We start from the raw sequence: 17,721 nt of genomic DNA, 5'->3' as shown, positions 1-17,721 counted from the left end.
TTTCTACCACATCTTTTCCTTCCCTTCGCCTCTCTATTAATGTGCTTGGACACAGAGCTCTGTGAACAGCCAGCCTCTTTAGCAATGACCTTTTGTGTCTTGCCCTCCTTGTGCAAGGTGTCAATGGTCGTCTTTTGGACAGCTGTCAAGTCAGCAGTCTTCCCCATGATTGTGTAGCCTACAGAACTAGACTGAAAGACCATTTAAAGGGCTTTGCAGGTGTTTTGAGTTAATGAGCTGATTAGAGTGTGGCACCAGGTGTCTTCAATATTGAACCTTTTCAGCATATTCAGAGATGCTGATTTCTGAAATATATCAGTCTGTGTGGAATGAATGTATACATTATACAAGTTTCACTTTTGAATGGAATTACTGAAATAAATCAACTTTTTGATGATATTCTAATTATATGACCAGCACCTGTATGCCGGTATTGATATATTCATCATCTGTTGTTCTGCCTCTTATCTGGGCCGGGTCGCTATGGAAGCAGAATAAACAAGGTAGTCCAGACGTCCCTCTCCCCAGCAACATTTTCCAGCTCCTTCTAGGGGATCTTGAGACGTTCTGAAGCCAGTGTGATCTGTGTCCACCCCAGGGTCTCTCACCATCCATCTGGATACTGTATATCCACAGTTATTAAACATTGCTTAAAGCAAAGGTCCTTGAAAGTTTGTCAGCAGAGCACAGACCGTCCACAGCCGGTTGACCGAACCACAAAGTGCAGAGGGAACAACGTCAGCAAAGATCTGGTACTCTTTGATGCGGCCGATCGACCTCTCAATGTGGATTTTCAGGTGGCCGACCTGTTGTGAGGGCGTTTCATCGAGTTTCTTTAACTGGAAGCAGGTACAACATGGAGCCTTTATGATGGGAGGAGTTCCCTGCGCATGTGGCCGTCTGGATGTGGATCTCAGTCAAGTCCAGCATCAACCGTGTTTTGGGGAAGGTCGTTTTAAAGAACGGCGGCATTAGCTCATCTACAGCCTGTCTGCTCAGCCATATTGGTAGTGTTCCCAGAGTAAAGAACAGGTAGTGGCACCATGTTAAGCAGGTCGACTGGACCGTGGCCTCTTCTGTACCTTGCTGGGGGCCACGGCCAGCCTTATGTCTGGCTATCGTCCTCAGACGTGTGACTCCATTCATGGCCATGCTAGAATATAATCCCCATTTTTTCCCTGACCATGAGAAATAGGTGGTAGTCGCCTCAGTTCTGGCAACTGTCGGCAAGTTTGGAGAAAGACCCAGACAGCGCAGGTCCGCCGACGGGCTCCTGCTCCCAACTACGCGGTGTGTGGTTATCTTCCCGGGACCTTCCCCTCCAGGTGGAGTCCCGCAAGCTGTACGTTGGTCTGTTCATAATCGAGAGAGTGATCAATTGTTCGGTCATAAGACTGAAGTTGCCGTGAATGTCCACCCCTTAATGCATGTCTCTCTGCTTAAACCTGTGTCCTCCTGACCTTTAATCTTTGTTGAAACACAGTAAATATTATCAGCTGTACTAGTTTGGCAGAGAATCTGCTGTGTTGTTAAGACAGCTTAATTTTTCTCTTTACGAGAAACAGACTTGTCTTGATTGCAGATAATCCTATGTTCTTTTGGCTGCTGTATATAAAGAAACAACAAAAAGTATAAACTCATCTTGTTCCAAAGCTGTGTCAAGGTATTTCCCGAGGAGGCAATAAAACCTGACTTCAGAGCTGCACTGAGAGGAGGAGCAACAGTGACAGAGGAGAGCTGCAACGTCACATTTCCTCAAGTCAAGGTTAGTCTGAGTGTCAGCAGAGCTGCGGTCGAGACAAGTCTCTCTGTTTGTCTCTAAAGAAACATTCAACTTTTCTCAACAAAACAGCAGAATCTCTGCCAAACCCTGGTGAGTACACGGCCCTACAAAGCCAAAATGCACTGACTCAGTATTTGGTCAAAGTTCAGTTCAAACCAGAATTGGACTGTTTTACATCTGTTTTACCAGATAAAAGATATGATGTCATAGAAATGTGTTAATGTTGTTGAAACACCATAAATATTATCAGCTGTACTTGTTTGTCAGAGACTCTCCTTTGTTGTTAAGTCAGTTTAACTTTTCTTTTAGTTAGAATCAGACTTTTCTCGACTGCAGATCCGCTGACACTCTTTGAGGAATGTGACATTCACTGTCGTGTTTTTCCAGTACTGCTCCAACTCTTCCTGCTCTGCATGTGAGGTTTTGTTGCCTTTCGGGTTCGACCTGTTTAGTGATGTTCTTTTGGGAAATGGTGAATTTAGTAGACTTGTTAAGGGCACCTTGTGGTTTTCTTGTGATGGAGTCTATAGCATACTCAGTCAAACAACAAGCCAACAGAGGTCGATCCAACACATGCAAGAACATCCTGTATCTATGGCTCAGTTGGCTACAACACTCCCTTTATAGTCTCTCTTTAAGGTACAACAATCCCAACATCCGTTCAATGTTAAACTTCACTTTTCCACCTTTTCACATCACATGTAACCGACAGAATGAGTTGCCACAAAGGACACAGTTACTCTTTGGTCAGAGTTTAAGACACTTCAGGTATCTTCAAAAAAAGTCCTGTTCCCCTTGATTTTAACCTTTCAGATTTGTTTTTTTCTCACTTGTTGTCCTCAGAGTGTGGATATGTCTGCTGCCAGCTGTCTACTGACTGAAGATCAGTTTCTGTGCTCCATCTGTCTGGATGTGTTCACTGATCCAGTCACCATACCATGTGGACACAGCTTCTGTAAAACCTGCATCACTGAACACTGGAATATTAATGTCCTGTGTCAGTGTCCCAACTGTGAAGAGGTTTTCAACACAAAACCTGAGCTGCAGGTCAACACTTTCATCTGTGAGATAGCTGCTCAGTTCAGACAGTCAGCTCAACAGAAAGCCAGCAGCAGCAGCTCAGAGCAACAAGCTGCCAAACCAGGAGAAGTTCCCTGTGACGTCTGCACTGGAACCAAACTGAAGGCCCTGAAGTCCTGCCTGGTTTGTCTGGTCTCCTACTGTGAGACTCACCTGGAGCCTCATCTGACAATGACAGGCCTGAAAAGACATCAGCTGATCGACCCTGTGGAGAACCTGGAAGGCAGGATGTGTACGAAGCACGATAAACTGCTGGAGCTGTTCTGTAAGACCGACCAGATGTGTGTCTGCATGCTCTGCTCTGTTTCAGACCACAAGACACATGATGTTGTTCCTCTGAAAGAAGAATATGAAGGAAAGAAGGCCGAGCTCATCGGCACGATCAAAGAGAAGCAGAGAGAGACAGAGCTTCTCTTCTTCAGCTCTGAGATTTCCTGTTCCAGCTCTTTGATGGAGCCTTCAGCCTGTTTCTCTGAGGTGGAGCAGCTCTCACGCTCTGAAGACCACCTCCACCTCCTCCAAAGCCTCCCGTCCCTGAACGCTGCTCCACTCACCAAGGACTGGACAGAAGTCAGCGTCCGTCCACCTTCATATGAGGGGACTGTGAGGAGAGCTGTGAATCAGCTGGAGGAGACGCTCAGTGAACAGATGAAGAAGCTGCTCTCTGAGGCTGAGCTGGAGAGGATCCAGCTGTATGCAGTGGATGTGACCCTCGATCCTGATACAGCAAATCCCTACCTCATCCTGTCTTATGATGGAAAACAAGTTAAATATGGTGATGTATGGAAGAATCTCTCAGACAATCCAAAGAGATTTTCTCTTATTCCTTCTGTTTTAGCAAAGCAGAGTTTCTCTTCAGGGAGATTTTACTACAAGGTTCAGGTTAAAGGGAAGACTGAGTGGGATTTAGGAGTGGCCAGAGAATCGATCAACAGGAAGGGATACATCACACAAAGGCCTCAGGATGGTTACTGGACGATATGTTTGATAAATGAAAGTGAGTACTTTGCTTATACTGACCCTCCAGTCCGTCTCTCTCTGAAGTCTCGGCCTGAGAAGGTGGGGGTGTTTGTGGATTATGAGGAGGGTCTGGTCTCCTTTTATGATGTTGATGCTGCAGCTCTTATCTACTCCTTTACTGGCTGCCGCTTCACTGAGAAACTCTACCCATACTTCAGTCCTGATCCTAACTATGGTGGTAAAAACTCTGCCCCTCTGATCATCACACAGTAAAACGTGATGTGTTTGCTAAGTTAAAAACAATGTTGCTAAGCTGCATAAACCTCTTAAGTTTATGCAGCTTAAAAGCCACGCTTTGTGATAACAATTAAAACACAAATCTTGGCCGAACAATAAGCAAGCATGACATTGCCTTTTCTAACCTTTATTTAACCAGAAAAAACCTCATTGAGATTAAAAATCTCTTTTCCAAGAGCATCCTGGTCAAGACTGGCAGCACCACAATTAACAAGGTTGCAGACATTAAAACATAGGACATAAACATAAAACAGATAACAGTTTACGATGGGAATAAATAGTGAGTTACAAGGTCATAAAATATCAAACTTTCATAGATATTTACCACAAGTAATAAACAACAAGGATCATCTGAGTAATCAATCAGAACATCTACAGCCAGAACTGCCAGCCTCCATGTCATTTAAAAGCAAGCAGTGAAACCGGCTCCTGAAGATTCAGGACATTTTCAGCTGATTCCAAGCACAAGGAGCCGCATTCTGAAACGGCCCTTTTCCCAATTCAGTCCAGACCAAAGGGACAGTTAACAGTAATAAGTCTTTGTTCTGAGGACTTCTCTTCCTATGCCTTTCTTTTAGATGTAGATTTGTAGGTATGGGGGAAACTGATGTTTTTTCATATTTTAGCTTATGATTCCAATATTATTGTAACTATTATCCAATTAAAGATTTTGTTTGTGTGTGTTTTAGTTTAAATCTCTTCTGTAATAAACTTACAATAAGCAAAAAAATAATGACTGTTCTCCATCCTTTCTATGTTTTTAATATGTATTTTGAAACTAATTTTAAAATGTCCATACTGGGATTTTTGTGATGTAAGTGACAGTATTGCATAGTACAATTGTTCAGCTTCAATTGTACAGCTGTCTGCCCCTAAATATCAATATTTTATACATTAGCTCAAATAACAAATGTGTGGTTTGATACTGCAGAAGATGAGTTTTGCACATCTTATATTATTTGGCAAGACAAAATAAAATCACACTTTTATGTGTTAATTCCTTGAACCTGAAAAGGAAGACATACTAACTATTCAGTGTCTCACAGTATTTAACAAGTAAACATCTGTTAACTACAGGACTGTGACGCCAACCGAACGTAATGCAGTTCGAACATAATTAATATTTTAAATATCAGTGAGTTTTTGATCAAAACTACAAACAACCTTGGATTTGCCCTTCTTATGAAAACATTTGTGGTGCTGAAGTATTTGCAAGAATAGAGCACTAAATGCTCGGACTGTGTCAAGACACTTAGCTCACAAGACGAGACAAGATTGAAGACAATTCTCTTTCCTGTGTGACCTGCAAAACTGCTATGAACATGTCAGTGTCAAATAAAGTTGCTAGCAATCCCACAGCAAGCCCACATGTAGGCCCTATTAAAGTTCAATAATATAGATGCATGGTTACCCACCCCATACACATTACCATGGTGCCACCAATTATCCCCCACAGCTCCAGCCTCCTGTCTAAATGAAGGGAACTCACTACTTGTAAAAAGGGCCACTATGTGATGTGGATGTCAACCAGTAACACAGTGATATTAAACTTTCCTTTGCAAACATGCTCTCCGCCTACTAAACGTCAGCCAACAAACTCCAGCCCTGTGTTGTTGTGTCGTTCAAGTGCACTAAACTCATGATTATTATATTTCCATTAGAAGCAGCTGCTTTTGTGTGCATTAAAGGTGGAATAAACGTTGCTCTGAAAGTTACAGCCTTGATGTGGAGAAGTAACCGTTTGCTTCAGCTTCAAATGTCTTCGCAAATGGGTGAAAAAGTGGTTCAGAGCAAGGATCCACAAAGTGGCACAGCTGACAGTCATTAACTTTGCCTAGATCCTTTTGAGTGTGCCATGTTGACAGCTGAACCTTGAGTGCATTAAAAGATTTAAATGTGCACAGGCATTCCTTGTGAAGGCATGGGAGCGGTGATATCAGAGTGTGGCATCCATGTTTTAAGCGGTAAGTAGCCTCTTTTCAGCACAAAATGTGCAGAACTCACAGGAAGTTTTTGATCGGCTTGGTCAATCTGAAAAGAAAGGAAAGATAATCATTTTAGACTCAATCACCATAAAATCAACACATTTTGCATACCAAACTTTCCTAACTACAAAGTTGTGATTACCTGTTTCAAACTGTCTTTAAACAACATTTGCGTTTTTAGAAATATGTGAAAGTGAATTCAACATCTGCTCGTTTCAGTGAGAAGATAACTTTTTTTAAACAGTCACAAGAAAGGAATCAAATTTTTTCTTTTGATTTTCTAAATGAATTTGCTTTTTTTGTATTCCAGTTGTGGTGATGTAAGCATATAACTTTTACTGCAGCTCATTAAATAAATCCAGATGCAGAGAGATGACTTGTTCAGTGTGTAGACATCAGGTGGAAATACCTTTCACTGCTGGGATTATGGAATGTGTGGACTGGTCACCGTCTGTTTGAGCCTGAACGGGGGCATTAAGAAGGATAAAATAATTTAAGGCAATTATTTTAAAACGCAGGCATATAAACTTACATACAGCTTGACCAAACATCACCACAACTCACATGTTGTGTCAAGTGTGAATATGACACAGGCCTAAAATCAAAGACCAGTATTGAAATTTGGATTTCCTGGACATGATGACTGACAGACAACTAAGTATTGCAGCAAATATATCTTCACTATTAGCCTATTTTGATTTCCCCAGCGTCTCCAGGCAGAGGAAATTCCTGTGCTTCTCATTCAGGGGAAAGAGGATGAAACAGTCCAGCATATCCTTACAACATGCAGGAAATTTAAACATGAAAAACAAGAAATGATAACACAATTACATAAAATAGGACGGGTAAAGAACACGGTTAAAAGTATATTGGAAAGTGAAGACTGTGAAGATAGGAAATGGATTTTTGGTTTGTTGAGTGTGACTGGACTGGAAAGACTTATTTAAAATGAATGAACTCTGACGGTAGCAGTAATGCAACGCCAACTGCCGTAAAAACTCAAAAGGAATAGAAGAATAAAAGACTGAGAGGAGGAGCAACAGTGACAGAGGAGAGCTGCAACGTCACATTTCCTCAAGTCAAAGTTAGTCTGAGTGTCAGCAGAGCTGCGGTCGAGACAAGTCTCTCTGTTTGTCTCTAAAGAAACATTCAACTTTTCTCAACAAAACAGCAGAATCTCTGCCAAACCCTGGTGAGTACACGGCCCTACAAAGCCAAAATTCACTGACTCAGTATTTGGTCAAAGTTCAGTTCAAAGCAGAATCTGACTGTTTTAGCAGATAAAAGATATGATGTCATAGAAAGGTGTGGATAAAAACGTGTAAATTCAGCCAAAACTACAAAACAGAGGTAAAGACCAAACCACAGAACTCCGACTAGTTCAAGCAAATCTATTAACACAAAACCTGAGCTCTACTCAGACAGGAAGTTCCTCTCAGTGCGGTAGCCTTTTTAAACTGAGCTCCATCGGAGGCTGTGAAGAGAAGCTGTTACAGTTTCCTGCAGCCCAGAGCAGCTTCCATCTTTTCTTCTGCACATTTAATGCGTCTGATTCTCTGTATCATCATCCTCTATGATCTCCTGCCAATCACAGAGTAGAACTTGATTTTCTACATTTAATGTAATAAATGTATCTTTTATTGATGATTTTTCAAATTCTGGTCAATGTGCCTTTTTCCTGCGTCACGTTGTTACTTATAACCACAACACACCACCGGGACTCAATCTTACCATTGATCACAGGACTGGGAGGGAAAGGAGTCATTCTGCCATGATTGGGACTGGAGTGAAAATCCTGTAACTCAGAATATTTCATTGAATTTACAAACACTGTTCTATATCAGGATATATATCATTATTGGGATATGAGGTTTTAGTCATATTGCACAGCCATATTAAATACAAAGTCGTTGATTTTCAATTCAACAGTCATCTAGTTTGGGACTTTTTTCTATTTTAAACACACTAAAGAACTTCCATTACAATAAGTGCAAACAGCAAATGTTGCACCTCACAGCATGAAATTATTACAACAGAATAAAGGCTGTAATCTACATGTCACATTAAACAACACCGTTTGTTTTCTTCATTTCACTGCTGCTCTCTGACGTCCTGTCTGGGCAGCATACAAAAGCACATATGTTTCCCCTGATGGTCTGAGTGACTAACTAGATCTGTTGCTGGTCTCTTTTAGGAACAAACGGATTAAACCACTGTGAGGCATATGGTGGGGAAGGACATACTCTTTCAAAACTTCAAAACGCATTGGACACGTCAGACGAGCGTTGTTAAACGTTTGTGTACCGAATACATTGACTAGACCTAAAGTCTGGATCTAAAGTCAGCAGTCGCCGGACTGGAAGGGGAAAATGCTGTTAAAGAAGAACCATTTCATAAATAGACACATTAACAGATTATTTTAATCAAATTAACAGAATGCAAAGTGAGTGAACAGAAGAAAAATCGAAATCAAACCAATCTTTCTTGTTTCCACCCTTTGTCTTCAAAACAGCATCAGAGACTTTGCTGGCATAACTTCAGGTGTAAGATTAAACTATTATACCAAACAGGTGCTAATGATCACCAACTCAATATGCAGGTTGAAACACAATCAATAACTGAAGCAGAAACATGAATACAACTGGGGGAGGAACAGCCAAACTCAGCTACCAAGCTGACAGTTTACTGTTAAAAGTCATAGACCATGGCAAGACGGAGCACAGCAACAAGACACCATGTCGTTATACTGCATCAGCAAGGTCTCTCCCAGGCAGACGGGTGAACAGATGTGCTGTCTAAGCTAACTAGGCAGTGTTGAGGACCGTAGACGCAGTGGTCAGCGAAAAAGAAACTTCCTGCAGCAGAAGAAAGACACATCCTGCTTACTTCCCTTCATAATCTGAAGATGTCCAGCAGTGCCATCAGCTCAGAGCTGCAGAAAACAGAAGGACACAACTGACGGGAAAGTCCGGTCAGAAGTGGCCTTCATGAAAGACTTCCGGCCAAAAAGCCAAACCCCCGACATGGAACCAGGGCCAAGTGACTCAAATGTGCACGGAAACTCGGGAACTGGGAGACAGAAAGACGGCAGCTGGTTTTCTGGACTGATGAGTCGAAATAAGTAACATATTTGGTTGCAGCAGAAGGGAGGTTGTTTGCCAAAGGGCTGCAGAGCGGTACGAGAAAGAGAGTCTGCAGGCAACAGTGAAACATGCTGGAGGTTCTTATAGTTTGGGGCTGCATTTCTGTAAACAGAGTTGGGGATTTGGTCAGAATGAATGGTCCCCTCAATGCTGAGAAGTACAGGCAGACACTGGGAGGCATCTGAGGACAATGAACCCAAATGTGTACAATTATTGTTTTAAGATGACTGAATGAACAACAACAAAAAGGTCAATATTAAATGATCAAACTCAGAGGAAAGGAATAATGTGGAGAAGTGTAAATCAACAGGGGCAACAGAACTGGAATAATGCAATAAAAGGGAGACATTTATGGAGCAAACCGAAAAGAGCAAGTAAAGGGATCTGGACAACCTTAACAGCACATTTTTATTCAAAGGAAAACATCCAACAGGTCTGTGTGAACAATGTCAGGAGGATGAAACCTTACAACACGCAGGAAATTTTACACGAAAGACGAAATGTGGAGTGTCAGAGGTAGCGTGCCACGAACTAAATAGTGTTTCCTGTTTTGAATCAATACGTTAGTCCCGTATTTCTGGGTTGTCTTTAATGCAGCATCCCATGCAGATCATTCTGTAAAGACTTCTCCTTTTCTACCCCTGAAACGAAAGCGGATGCTAAAGTACAGAGAACGACGAGAGAGAGAGAAATGAAATAGCCTGCTTGATCAGTATCAAGCCAAACGTCAGAATTCGTCGGCCAGTGTTCTGTTGGCCTGTCAGACGCGTGACAGCGTGCCGAGGCAGAGATTTAATAAAACGTACTGATTTTCTGATTGATCCCGCTGGGCTTCATCTGCTGCCTATTTGTTAACAAATATTGTTACAGTGTAAATGAAGCTCATGCCTACATTATGCTGTGATTAGTTTCTTAAGGTTGAGGTATGCAGTCAGTATTCATTTAATAAGAGAGACATAAACAGCTATTAGTTATGCTTAACCAATCTATAGAATTCAGTACTAGAATTAACAACAGGCTGAATAAAAACTGAAAACATAAATATATTTACTGACCAATCATAAAAACGGTGTTGAATTAAACTGAGAAATGATTGTAGATAGGTTATTCATGTGTGGTTTCATTGTTTGGATGTTATTACTGCAAACAATGACAAATATTTAGGCAAAATCTGTGTTCACACCCCCGTTTGCAATTACTCAAGTCCATGATCCATTTCTCAGCAGGAGCTCTGTGGAGCCCATGAGGAGGGAGCTGCTTCTGTTCATAGTCCTGTACTTCTGACTAGAAAACATTTATGAAAGGAAGTAGGCCTAACACGCTCCAGTGCTGCACACGAGGCCCACTGCTTCTAATCCACTGATGTTCATGGAAAATCCTTTACAACAGTGTTTCCGATTGAATGGTATCAAAGCATTTGTTTTAGCCCGTTTACAGTTAATAATTTATGGACATGTTGATTTAATAAGTTAATAAAATAGAGTTCACACATTGTTGTGTGCGTGAATCAACCCTGGCACTGTAGCCACGCCGGCCCACCTCACCACGCATCCCCACGAACACACATTCACTACTTAGGCTACATTTGTGTACAGATGGTGAAATAATATAAGAATTAGGCCGACTGTATGTAACAGCAAGGGTGTCGCTTTGGGTTGAAAAGACGTGGTGTCATAAGGTCTGAGAATAGGGATGTGATGAAAGACTTTGGTCACGAGAACAAGACGAGAAGATATTTTAACACTAAATTGAAGAAATATTCGATGATGAAATATATGAGTGGGGGGTCAGGAGGTCCTCCCCCAGAAGATTTTGAGAATTAAGGCCACTAGTTTTTTAAGAGCACACGTTTATAACAAATTTACACATGCAGTTAAAACAATGTCTGTCCATCTGAGTACGTTGTAGAGTCTGTGCTCTCTGTCTGTTTGTCTGCTGTTACTGTCTTTCTCTGCTGCAGAGTTTATCACAACCTGAACATTTTGTGTGACCTCTACCCCCCTCCTCCCGGTCTCTGCTCGGCCTACAGTAGCATCCTTCCTCCCAGCGCTGGGAGCCCACAAGAAGACCAGGGCTCTCCGTTTGTACCGATTCCAGCAACATCCATGTACACAGTAGCCTACAGAACACTGCAGAAAAATCTTCTCTCACACACTGCGCTCAACATTGGAATACACATGTATAAAAACATATTTCCACACAAACACTGAACATTCACCTCTGCTGCAAACTCAGCCTCTTTCTTTTTCTCTCTCCCTGTATTTGTCGGCCCTGTTGACTTCCTCCATCAGCAGTGGGCTGTTTTATAAAGTGGCTGAAATGACACAGCACCCGCGGATGAGCGGAGGAGGCTCGTTAATGAGGAACCGAAACCAACTTTGTACCAGTTGCACCTGCACCAAAGTGTTCACTGTTGCTTTACCTGTCCGTGCTTGTGAAATATCCAGCGTCTGAGTCTGATCATTTCTCTCTTAAATGCTTAAATGGGTCGCCAAATATAGTTGGGCGGCCGCCCAAGTAAAGCCGATGTGTGGGAAACACTGATATTATTATCAATCTGACCGGCCCACCCCAGAATAAATAATCCGGCCCCTCTGGCATATGCCAGAATTGCCAGATGGCCAACACACCCTGGTGTGAATAGTGTATTCAGCAATGATAATATCACCGCTAGTCTCTTGAGTTGTGACAGAAAGAGACTGAGCGCATCTGTTCACACTGATTTCAATAGCAGATAGCTTATTATAACGTTCACTGGTATCAATCTGAATATTTCCTGATACATGTTTCAAGTTATGATAATTTTAATTTTCATGCTCTTATCTTTTTTTTTTGTATTATTCTTTACACTTGTTAAAGCACTTTGTAACTTGTTTTTGAAAAGTGCTCTACAAATAAGGATTATTATTATTATAAACCACCACTGGCACACCGCCGGCCCTGTGGCTTCTGGATGCCCGAGTGTTGAAGGTGGCTACCCTAGTCACGGGTTTGAATTGATTGGGTGTGTTTGTAGTTTTTTCCTATGTTATGTTGTAGTTTTGTTCTGCCCTAGGGTTCTGGTTTCGTTGTAGTGTCTGTGTTCTTTGTTTTTGAACATGTTTTGTAAGTATAGCACTTGTCCTGTGTGATCTGTGATTTGGGAAATCACTTCTTTTATGTTTCTGTGAGCTTCACTTCCTGTTTTAGTGTGTAGTTTAGTCTACCCTAGTGTCTCTTGTCATGTTTTACTTCCCGTGCTTGTCTCCCATTGTCTTAATGGTTTCATCTGTGTGTAATTAGTTTCTCTCTCACCTGTGTATGTAAGTGGTTGTCTGTTTTTTTATTCCTCGCCAGTTCATTGTTTGCTGCAGGAGTCTCTTTGTGTGTTTGGGTCAGAAACCTTGTTACCTGTGTCCGGCTGGCTGGCTGAATGTAACAGTGAAGGCAACTGGACTGGAAACATGTATTTGAATTAACTCTGAGGGAGAATAAAATCTGAGGGTGGCAGTAATAAAACTCCATGGATGCTGACTGCAGTAAAAACTCATAAAAAGAAGAAATACACAGAGAGGAGGAGCAGCAGTGACAGATGAGAGCTGCAACGTCACATTTCCTCAAATCAAAGTGAAAGTTAGTCTGAGTGTCAGCAGAGCTGCAGTCAAGACAAGTCTCTCTGTTCCTCTCTAAAGAATCCATCAGGTTTTTCTCAACAAAACAGCAGAATCTCTGCCAAACCCTGGTGAGTACACGGCCCTACAAAGCCAAAATGCACTGACTCAGTATTTGGTCAAAGTTCAGTTCAAACCAGAATCTGACTGTTTTACATCTGTTCTACAAAATAAGGATATGATGCAATCAAAATGTGTCATTTTAAAAATGTGTAAATTTGCCGGAACTAAAAAACAGATGTAAAAACCACACCACAGTGACTGAACTCCACTTAGACAGCTAGCTTCAGCTTAAGTTAATTTACCGCCTTTTTCTGACTTGTTTTCGGTATTAACACAAAACCTGAGCTCTACTCAGACAGGAAGTTCCACTCCTGTGGTAGCCATTTTTAACTGAACTCCATCGGTGGCAGTGGGGGCTGTTTCAGTTTCCTGCAGTCCAGAGCAGCTTCCATCTTTTCTTCTGCACATTTAATGCGTCTGATTCTCTGCTCTCTGTACCTCCTCCTCCTCCTCCTCTTTGTCCAAGCTCACTCTCTGACACTAAAGGTCTTTGCACAGAGATTCTTCTTTTGCTCGACTCCCTCAGACGCTTCAATGAAACTATCGCTGCAATGCTTAAGACATCAGATTAGTGTGTCAAATAAATGGGCAGTTCATATAAAATCTGGATATGTTTTGCACTAAAAGTGCATTTTAGAAGAGACTTAAACTCTGACTGTCGTTCGAGAGCCTCGGGGCTCTGACGGCAAAAGCTCCTTCCCCTTTAGCTTTAAGCTAAAGACTTGCCGAAGATCTCAAACTACACAAAGGCTTATAAAGAGTTAAAAGATCCAAAAAACTATCAGTAGCCAGGTCATGGAGAGGCTTAAAAGTGATCAATAAGAACATTAAATCTATCCTAAACCAAACAGGGAGTCAATGTAAAGAGGCTAAAACAGGTGTTCGTAGCTCGCAGCTCTAAGTTCTGCTTAAAAGCCAATCAGCAGCAGTTCTGCACACTCTGCAGTCGTTTAAAGGTTCAAGAGAAGAGACGTTTGTAATGATCAAGGCGCGGAAACAAAAGTGTGAACAAGAGTTTCTACATCCCTAAAATGTATTTGAGCAATATGTCTGTGCTGCTGAAAACATGACAGGACAAGCTAAGTGATGTCAAACAAGACACCAAGTTTTCTTGCAACAGGCTTGATTTGTTGTGACAACTGACCAGTAGGTGGCAGTACTTGATTTGGGATATGTTGGGGTCCAAAAACAGTCATTTCTGTTTTGATGGAATTTAGCTGCAGAACATAAGGCATGTTTTTCCCTAGTAAATCTTTTGGAATGAAGATCTTGATGTTACCACTTATTATCTGAGCTTGTTAATCTCATAGAAATACCAATGCTGAACTGCACATTTGATTTTATTTAACAAACGACATGTTATTACCATTTTGTTTTTCACACTTTTTGTCCTCAGTGTCTGAGTCACACAACTTCTGTAAAACCTGCATCACTGAACACTGGAATATTAATGTCCTGTGTCAGTGTCCCAACTGTGAAGAGGTTTTCAACACAAAACCTGAGCTGCAGGTCAACACTTTCATCTCTGAGATGGCTGCTCAGTTCAGACAGTCAGCTCAACAGAAAGCCAGCAGCAGCAGCTCAGAGCAACAAGCTGCCAAACCAGGAGAAGTTCCCTGTGATGTCTGCACTGGAACCAAACTGAAGGCCCTGAAGTCCTGCCTGGTGGGTCTGGTGTTTGTCTTCATGCTCTGGATGGTTTTCGACAACAAGACACACGATGCTGAAATCCAGAAGAGACGACTGAAGATTGAGGAGATCAAACGCTCAGTGGAGCTCAGTAAGGAAGATGCAGACAGAGAGATAGCAGGTGGTGTTCAGGTCTTCAGCGCTCTGAAGGAGTCTGTTGAGAGAAGCCAGGCCGAGCTCATCGACACGATCAAAGAGAAGCAGAGAGAGACAGAGAAACAGGCTGAAGGCTTCATCAAAGAGCTGGAACAGGAAATCTCTGAGCTGAAGAAGACAAGCTCTGCTCCACCCACCAAAAACTGGACAGAAGTCAGCGTCCGTCCACCTTCATATGAGGGGACTGTGAGGAGAGCTGTGAATCAGCTGGAGGAGACGCTGAGTGAACAGATGAAGAAGCTGCTGGAGGCCGAGCTGAAGAGGGTCCAGCAGTATGCAGTGGATGTGACCCTCGATCCTGATACAGCACATCCCTACCTCATCCTGTCTGATGATGGAAAACAAGTACTTGATAGTGATGTAAAGAAGAATCTTCCGGACAATCCAGAGAGATTTAATCATGTTGTTGTTGTCTTAGCAAAGCAGAGTTTCTCTTCAGGAAGATTTTACTACGAAGTTCAGGTTAAAGGGAAGTCTAAGTGGACTTTAGGAGTGGCCAGAGAGTCGATGAAAAGGAAGGGAAAAATCACAGCGACTCCTCAGAATGGTTACTGGACGATATGTTTGAGGAATAAAAATGAGTACTACGCTGGCCCTGATTTTCGTCTCTCCACGGAGTCTCGGCCTGAGAAGGTGGGGGTGTTTGTGGATTATGAGGAGGGTCTGGTCTCCTTTTATGATGTTGATGCTGCAGCTCTTATCTACTCCTTTACTGGCTGCCGCTTCACTGAGAAACTCTACCTGTTCTTTAGTCCCAGTCTTAATGATTGTGGTGAAAACTCTGCCCCTCTGATCATCTCTCCTGTCAGAGTGGAATAAACACTTTCTACGTTTAATGTAATAAAATGTATATTTGTTGCTGATGTTCGGTGTATACGGTGTTGATTTCTTGGGATTTTGATCAATGCGTTTTTCCCAGATTTTTTTAAAATGCAAGTACAACTACAGTTTTCCTCAGTGATGGAGGCGTTGTGTAATATTTGTTATCTTAAATGAATAAATGTTATAAGATATAGTTACTATATATTGCAATATAAGCCACTTTTGTTCAAACAGCTCTACTGGCAAATCTTTCTATATATGTAAAGAAATACTATCCGTAATCTCTTAATGTGTTTTAAGGTTTATTACCTTATAACAAACACTATATATAATTATAGTGGGTTTTGATGTATTTTTAGGTTTAAGCTAATCTCTTTGTATGCTGATTTTTTCTCTCTGTGTGGCGAGTCTCTCATGATGATCATGTATTCCTTGTCGCCTTTAAAGTTGTGGATAAGGTTTGGTAGTCGACGTGGGGGAATATACGCTGACCAGTGATCACGCAGTACACATAAGAAAGAGCGAGAATAGCACGAGGACATCACAAAGGGAAGATGAGTCCACGTGAAGGAAAAGTACCTGCAAGTCCGCCAACAATTATGTCACCACTGTAAACTGGTTTAAGCTTGTCAAAACCAGAAAGACCCCACTGTGGAAAATACTTCTGGCCTAGTTGTGTGAAATGTATTGTATAACAAAGAATCAGACAAAACACTGGTAGAAAATGAAGGAATGGAAAATCACTAAGGACGAAAGTTTTGGATTGGAAAAGAATAAAGACTTGACTTGCGTCATGTTTTTTTAGACCCCAAGGTTGCTGTCTATTTTAGCAAAGATTTATATAACGATAAAGATCTGTTTTGGGTTTTCAACTAGCCCGAACTTTTTCTTCATCAGAAGGGTAAGTGTTGCTTTCACGGTCTCCACCCAGATTCATCCTGCAGGTCCAGGGATCAAACCTGCTTCACTGACCTTTAGGTTCAAACTGCCCTATAATACACATGGCCATGCTCCATGTCTAAATTCACGTCAGAGAGGGCACAAAGTGCATTCCCCCTCATTGTCCTTGTAGATCTTTAGCACAACCTTTCACAGCATTACTGTACTTGTTCTTTGGTGTTATTCCCATTACATCTGCCTTGTCTAGTTTATTTCAGTCAGGACAACTTTCAGCAAAGAAACGGATATTTGTGACACTGAAGTTTGGTGGTGTGGCCCTGTTCTGGGAGAGCACCTCCCTGCCCATCCATGTGCATACATGAAAAGCCCTAAGCAGAGAGCAGCAGAAAAGACCCCCGGTACAGAACAGATCAGGTAATAATAAAAAAATTACATGATTAATCAGGGTTACCATAGAAATGACGGTCCTAAACAAAATGAATTACCTGTTTTTAGTTACCCACCCAACCCTCTGCTGTCTAGTTTAAGTCATTGCACTCGAGCATCTCAAAATCTTTATGAACAAAATCAAAACGAATCAGTTTAAAAACTCTGCTAAAAAGGAAAAGATTGTGGTGGTTTAGAACTGCCAACTTTTTCTCATTACTTCCTGAGAAACAGCTGTAGAACCAGATATATGTTTAGACTGCTTTGCTTCCCTCAATCTTTACCAACTAACTTCAATAATTTCTTCATCTAAACCATCAACCTGCCTCTTAGACCCCATCCCGACTAGGTTGCTTAAAGATGTTTTACCCTTAGTCAGCCCTTCTATACTAGATATGATCAATCTATCTCCATCAACAGGCTATGTACCACAGTACTTTAAAGTAGCTGTAATGAAACCTCTTCTGAAAAAGCCCAAACTTCATCCGGATGTTTTAGCCAACTATAGACCTATATCTAACCTTCCATTTCTCTCTAAGGTTCTGGAGAAAGCAGTTGCTAAACACCTGTGTGACTTTCTACAGAGCAATAGTTTATTTGAGGATTTTCAGTCAGGATTTAGAGCTCATCATAGCACAGAGACAGCACTGGTGAAAATTACTAACGACCTCCTTATTGCATCAGACAAAGGACTTGTCTCTGTACTGGTTTTATTAGATCTTAGTGCTGCATTTGATACCATTGACCATCAGATCCTATTGCAGAGA

At 41.7% G+C, this 17,721-nt stretch overlaps 3 protein-coding genes across 3 annotated transcripts in view; all 3 read left to right on the top strand.

Annotated features, from left to right (window-relative positions):
- The first annotated feature begins 1,784 nt into the window (after nucleotides 1–1,784).
- Nucleotides 1,785–4,844, top strand: LOC123961506 (E3 ubiquitin-protein ligase TRIM21-like). The gene is made up of 3 exons (XM_046036976.1): nucleotides 1,785–1,873; nucleotides 2,627–3,239; nucleotides 3,366–4,844. The coding sequence occupies exons 2-3, from the start codon at nucleotides 2,636–2,638 to the stop codon at nucleotides 4,094–4,096; spliced, it is 1,335 nt and encodes a 444-aa protein (XP_045892932.1). The 5' UTR covers nucleotides 1,785–1,873; nucleotides 2,627–2,635; the 3' UTR covers nucleotides 4,097–4,844.
- Nucleotides 4,845–6,041: 1,197 nt separating this feature from the next.
- On the top strand, nucleotides 6,042–15,625 carry LOC123961505 (E3 ubiquitin-protein ligase TRIM21-like). Its single transcript, XM_046036975.1, has 2 exons — nucleotides 6,042–6,084; nucleotides 14,358–15,625. Exons 1-2 carry the CDS (start codon nucleotides 6,042–6,044, stop codon nucleotides 15,623–15,625), a joined length of 1,311 nt encoding a protein of 436 aa, XP_045892931.1.
- Nucleotides 7,181–17,721, top strand: part of LOC123961653 (E3 ubiquitin-protein ligase TRIM21-like) — a 24,325-nt gene continuing 13,784 nt past the window's right edge. The window contains exon 1 of the mRNA XM_046037186.1: nucleotides 7,181–7,297. The gene's annotated coding sequence lies outside the window, so the exon portion shown is untranslated. The remainder of the gene's footprint in view (nucleotides 7,298–17,721) is intronic.

This window comes from Micropterus dolomieu, linkage group LG22 (genome assembly GCF_021292245.1).
Source record: "Micropterus dolomieu isolate WLL.071019.BEF.003 ecotype Adirondacks linkage group LG22, ASM2129224v1, whole genome shotgun sequence".
Taxonomy (NCBI): Eukaryota; Metazoa; Chordata; class Actinopteri; order Centrarchiformes; family Centrarchidae; genus Micropterus; species Micropterus dolomieu.
This window is presented reverse-complemented; position numbering and strand designations above follow the sequence as displayed.

Excerpts from the sequence above, each read along its gene's own strand:
- LOC123961506 (XM_046036976.1), top strand. The coding sequence starts at position 2,636 with ATGTCTGCTGCCAGCTGTCTACTGACTGAAGATCAGTTTCTGTGCTCC. Across the intron at positions 3,240-3,365 it reads AAAGAAGGCCGAGCTCATCG|ACCACCTCCACCTCCTCCAA; the intron begins GCACGATCAAAG and ends CACGCTCTGAAG.
- LOC123961505 (XM_046036975.1), top strand. The coding sequence starts at position 6,042 with ATGGGAGCGGTGATATCAGAGTGTGGCATCCATGTTTTAAGCG. Across the intron at positions 6,085-14,357 it reads TGGCATCCATGTTTTAAGCG|TGTCTGAGTCACACAACTTC; the intron begins GTAAGTAGCCTC and ends TTTTGTCCTCAG.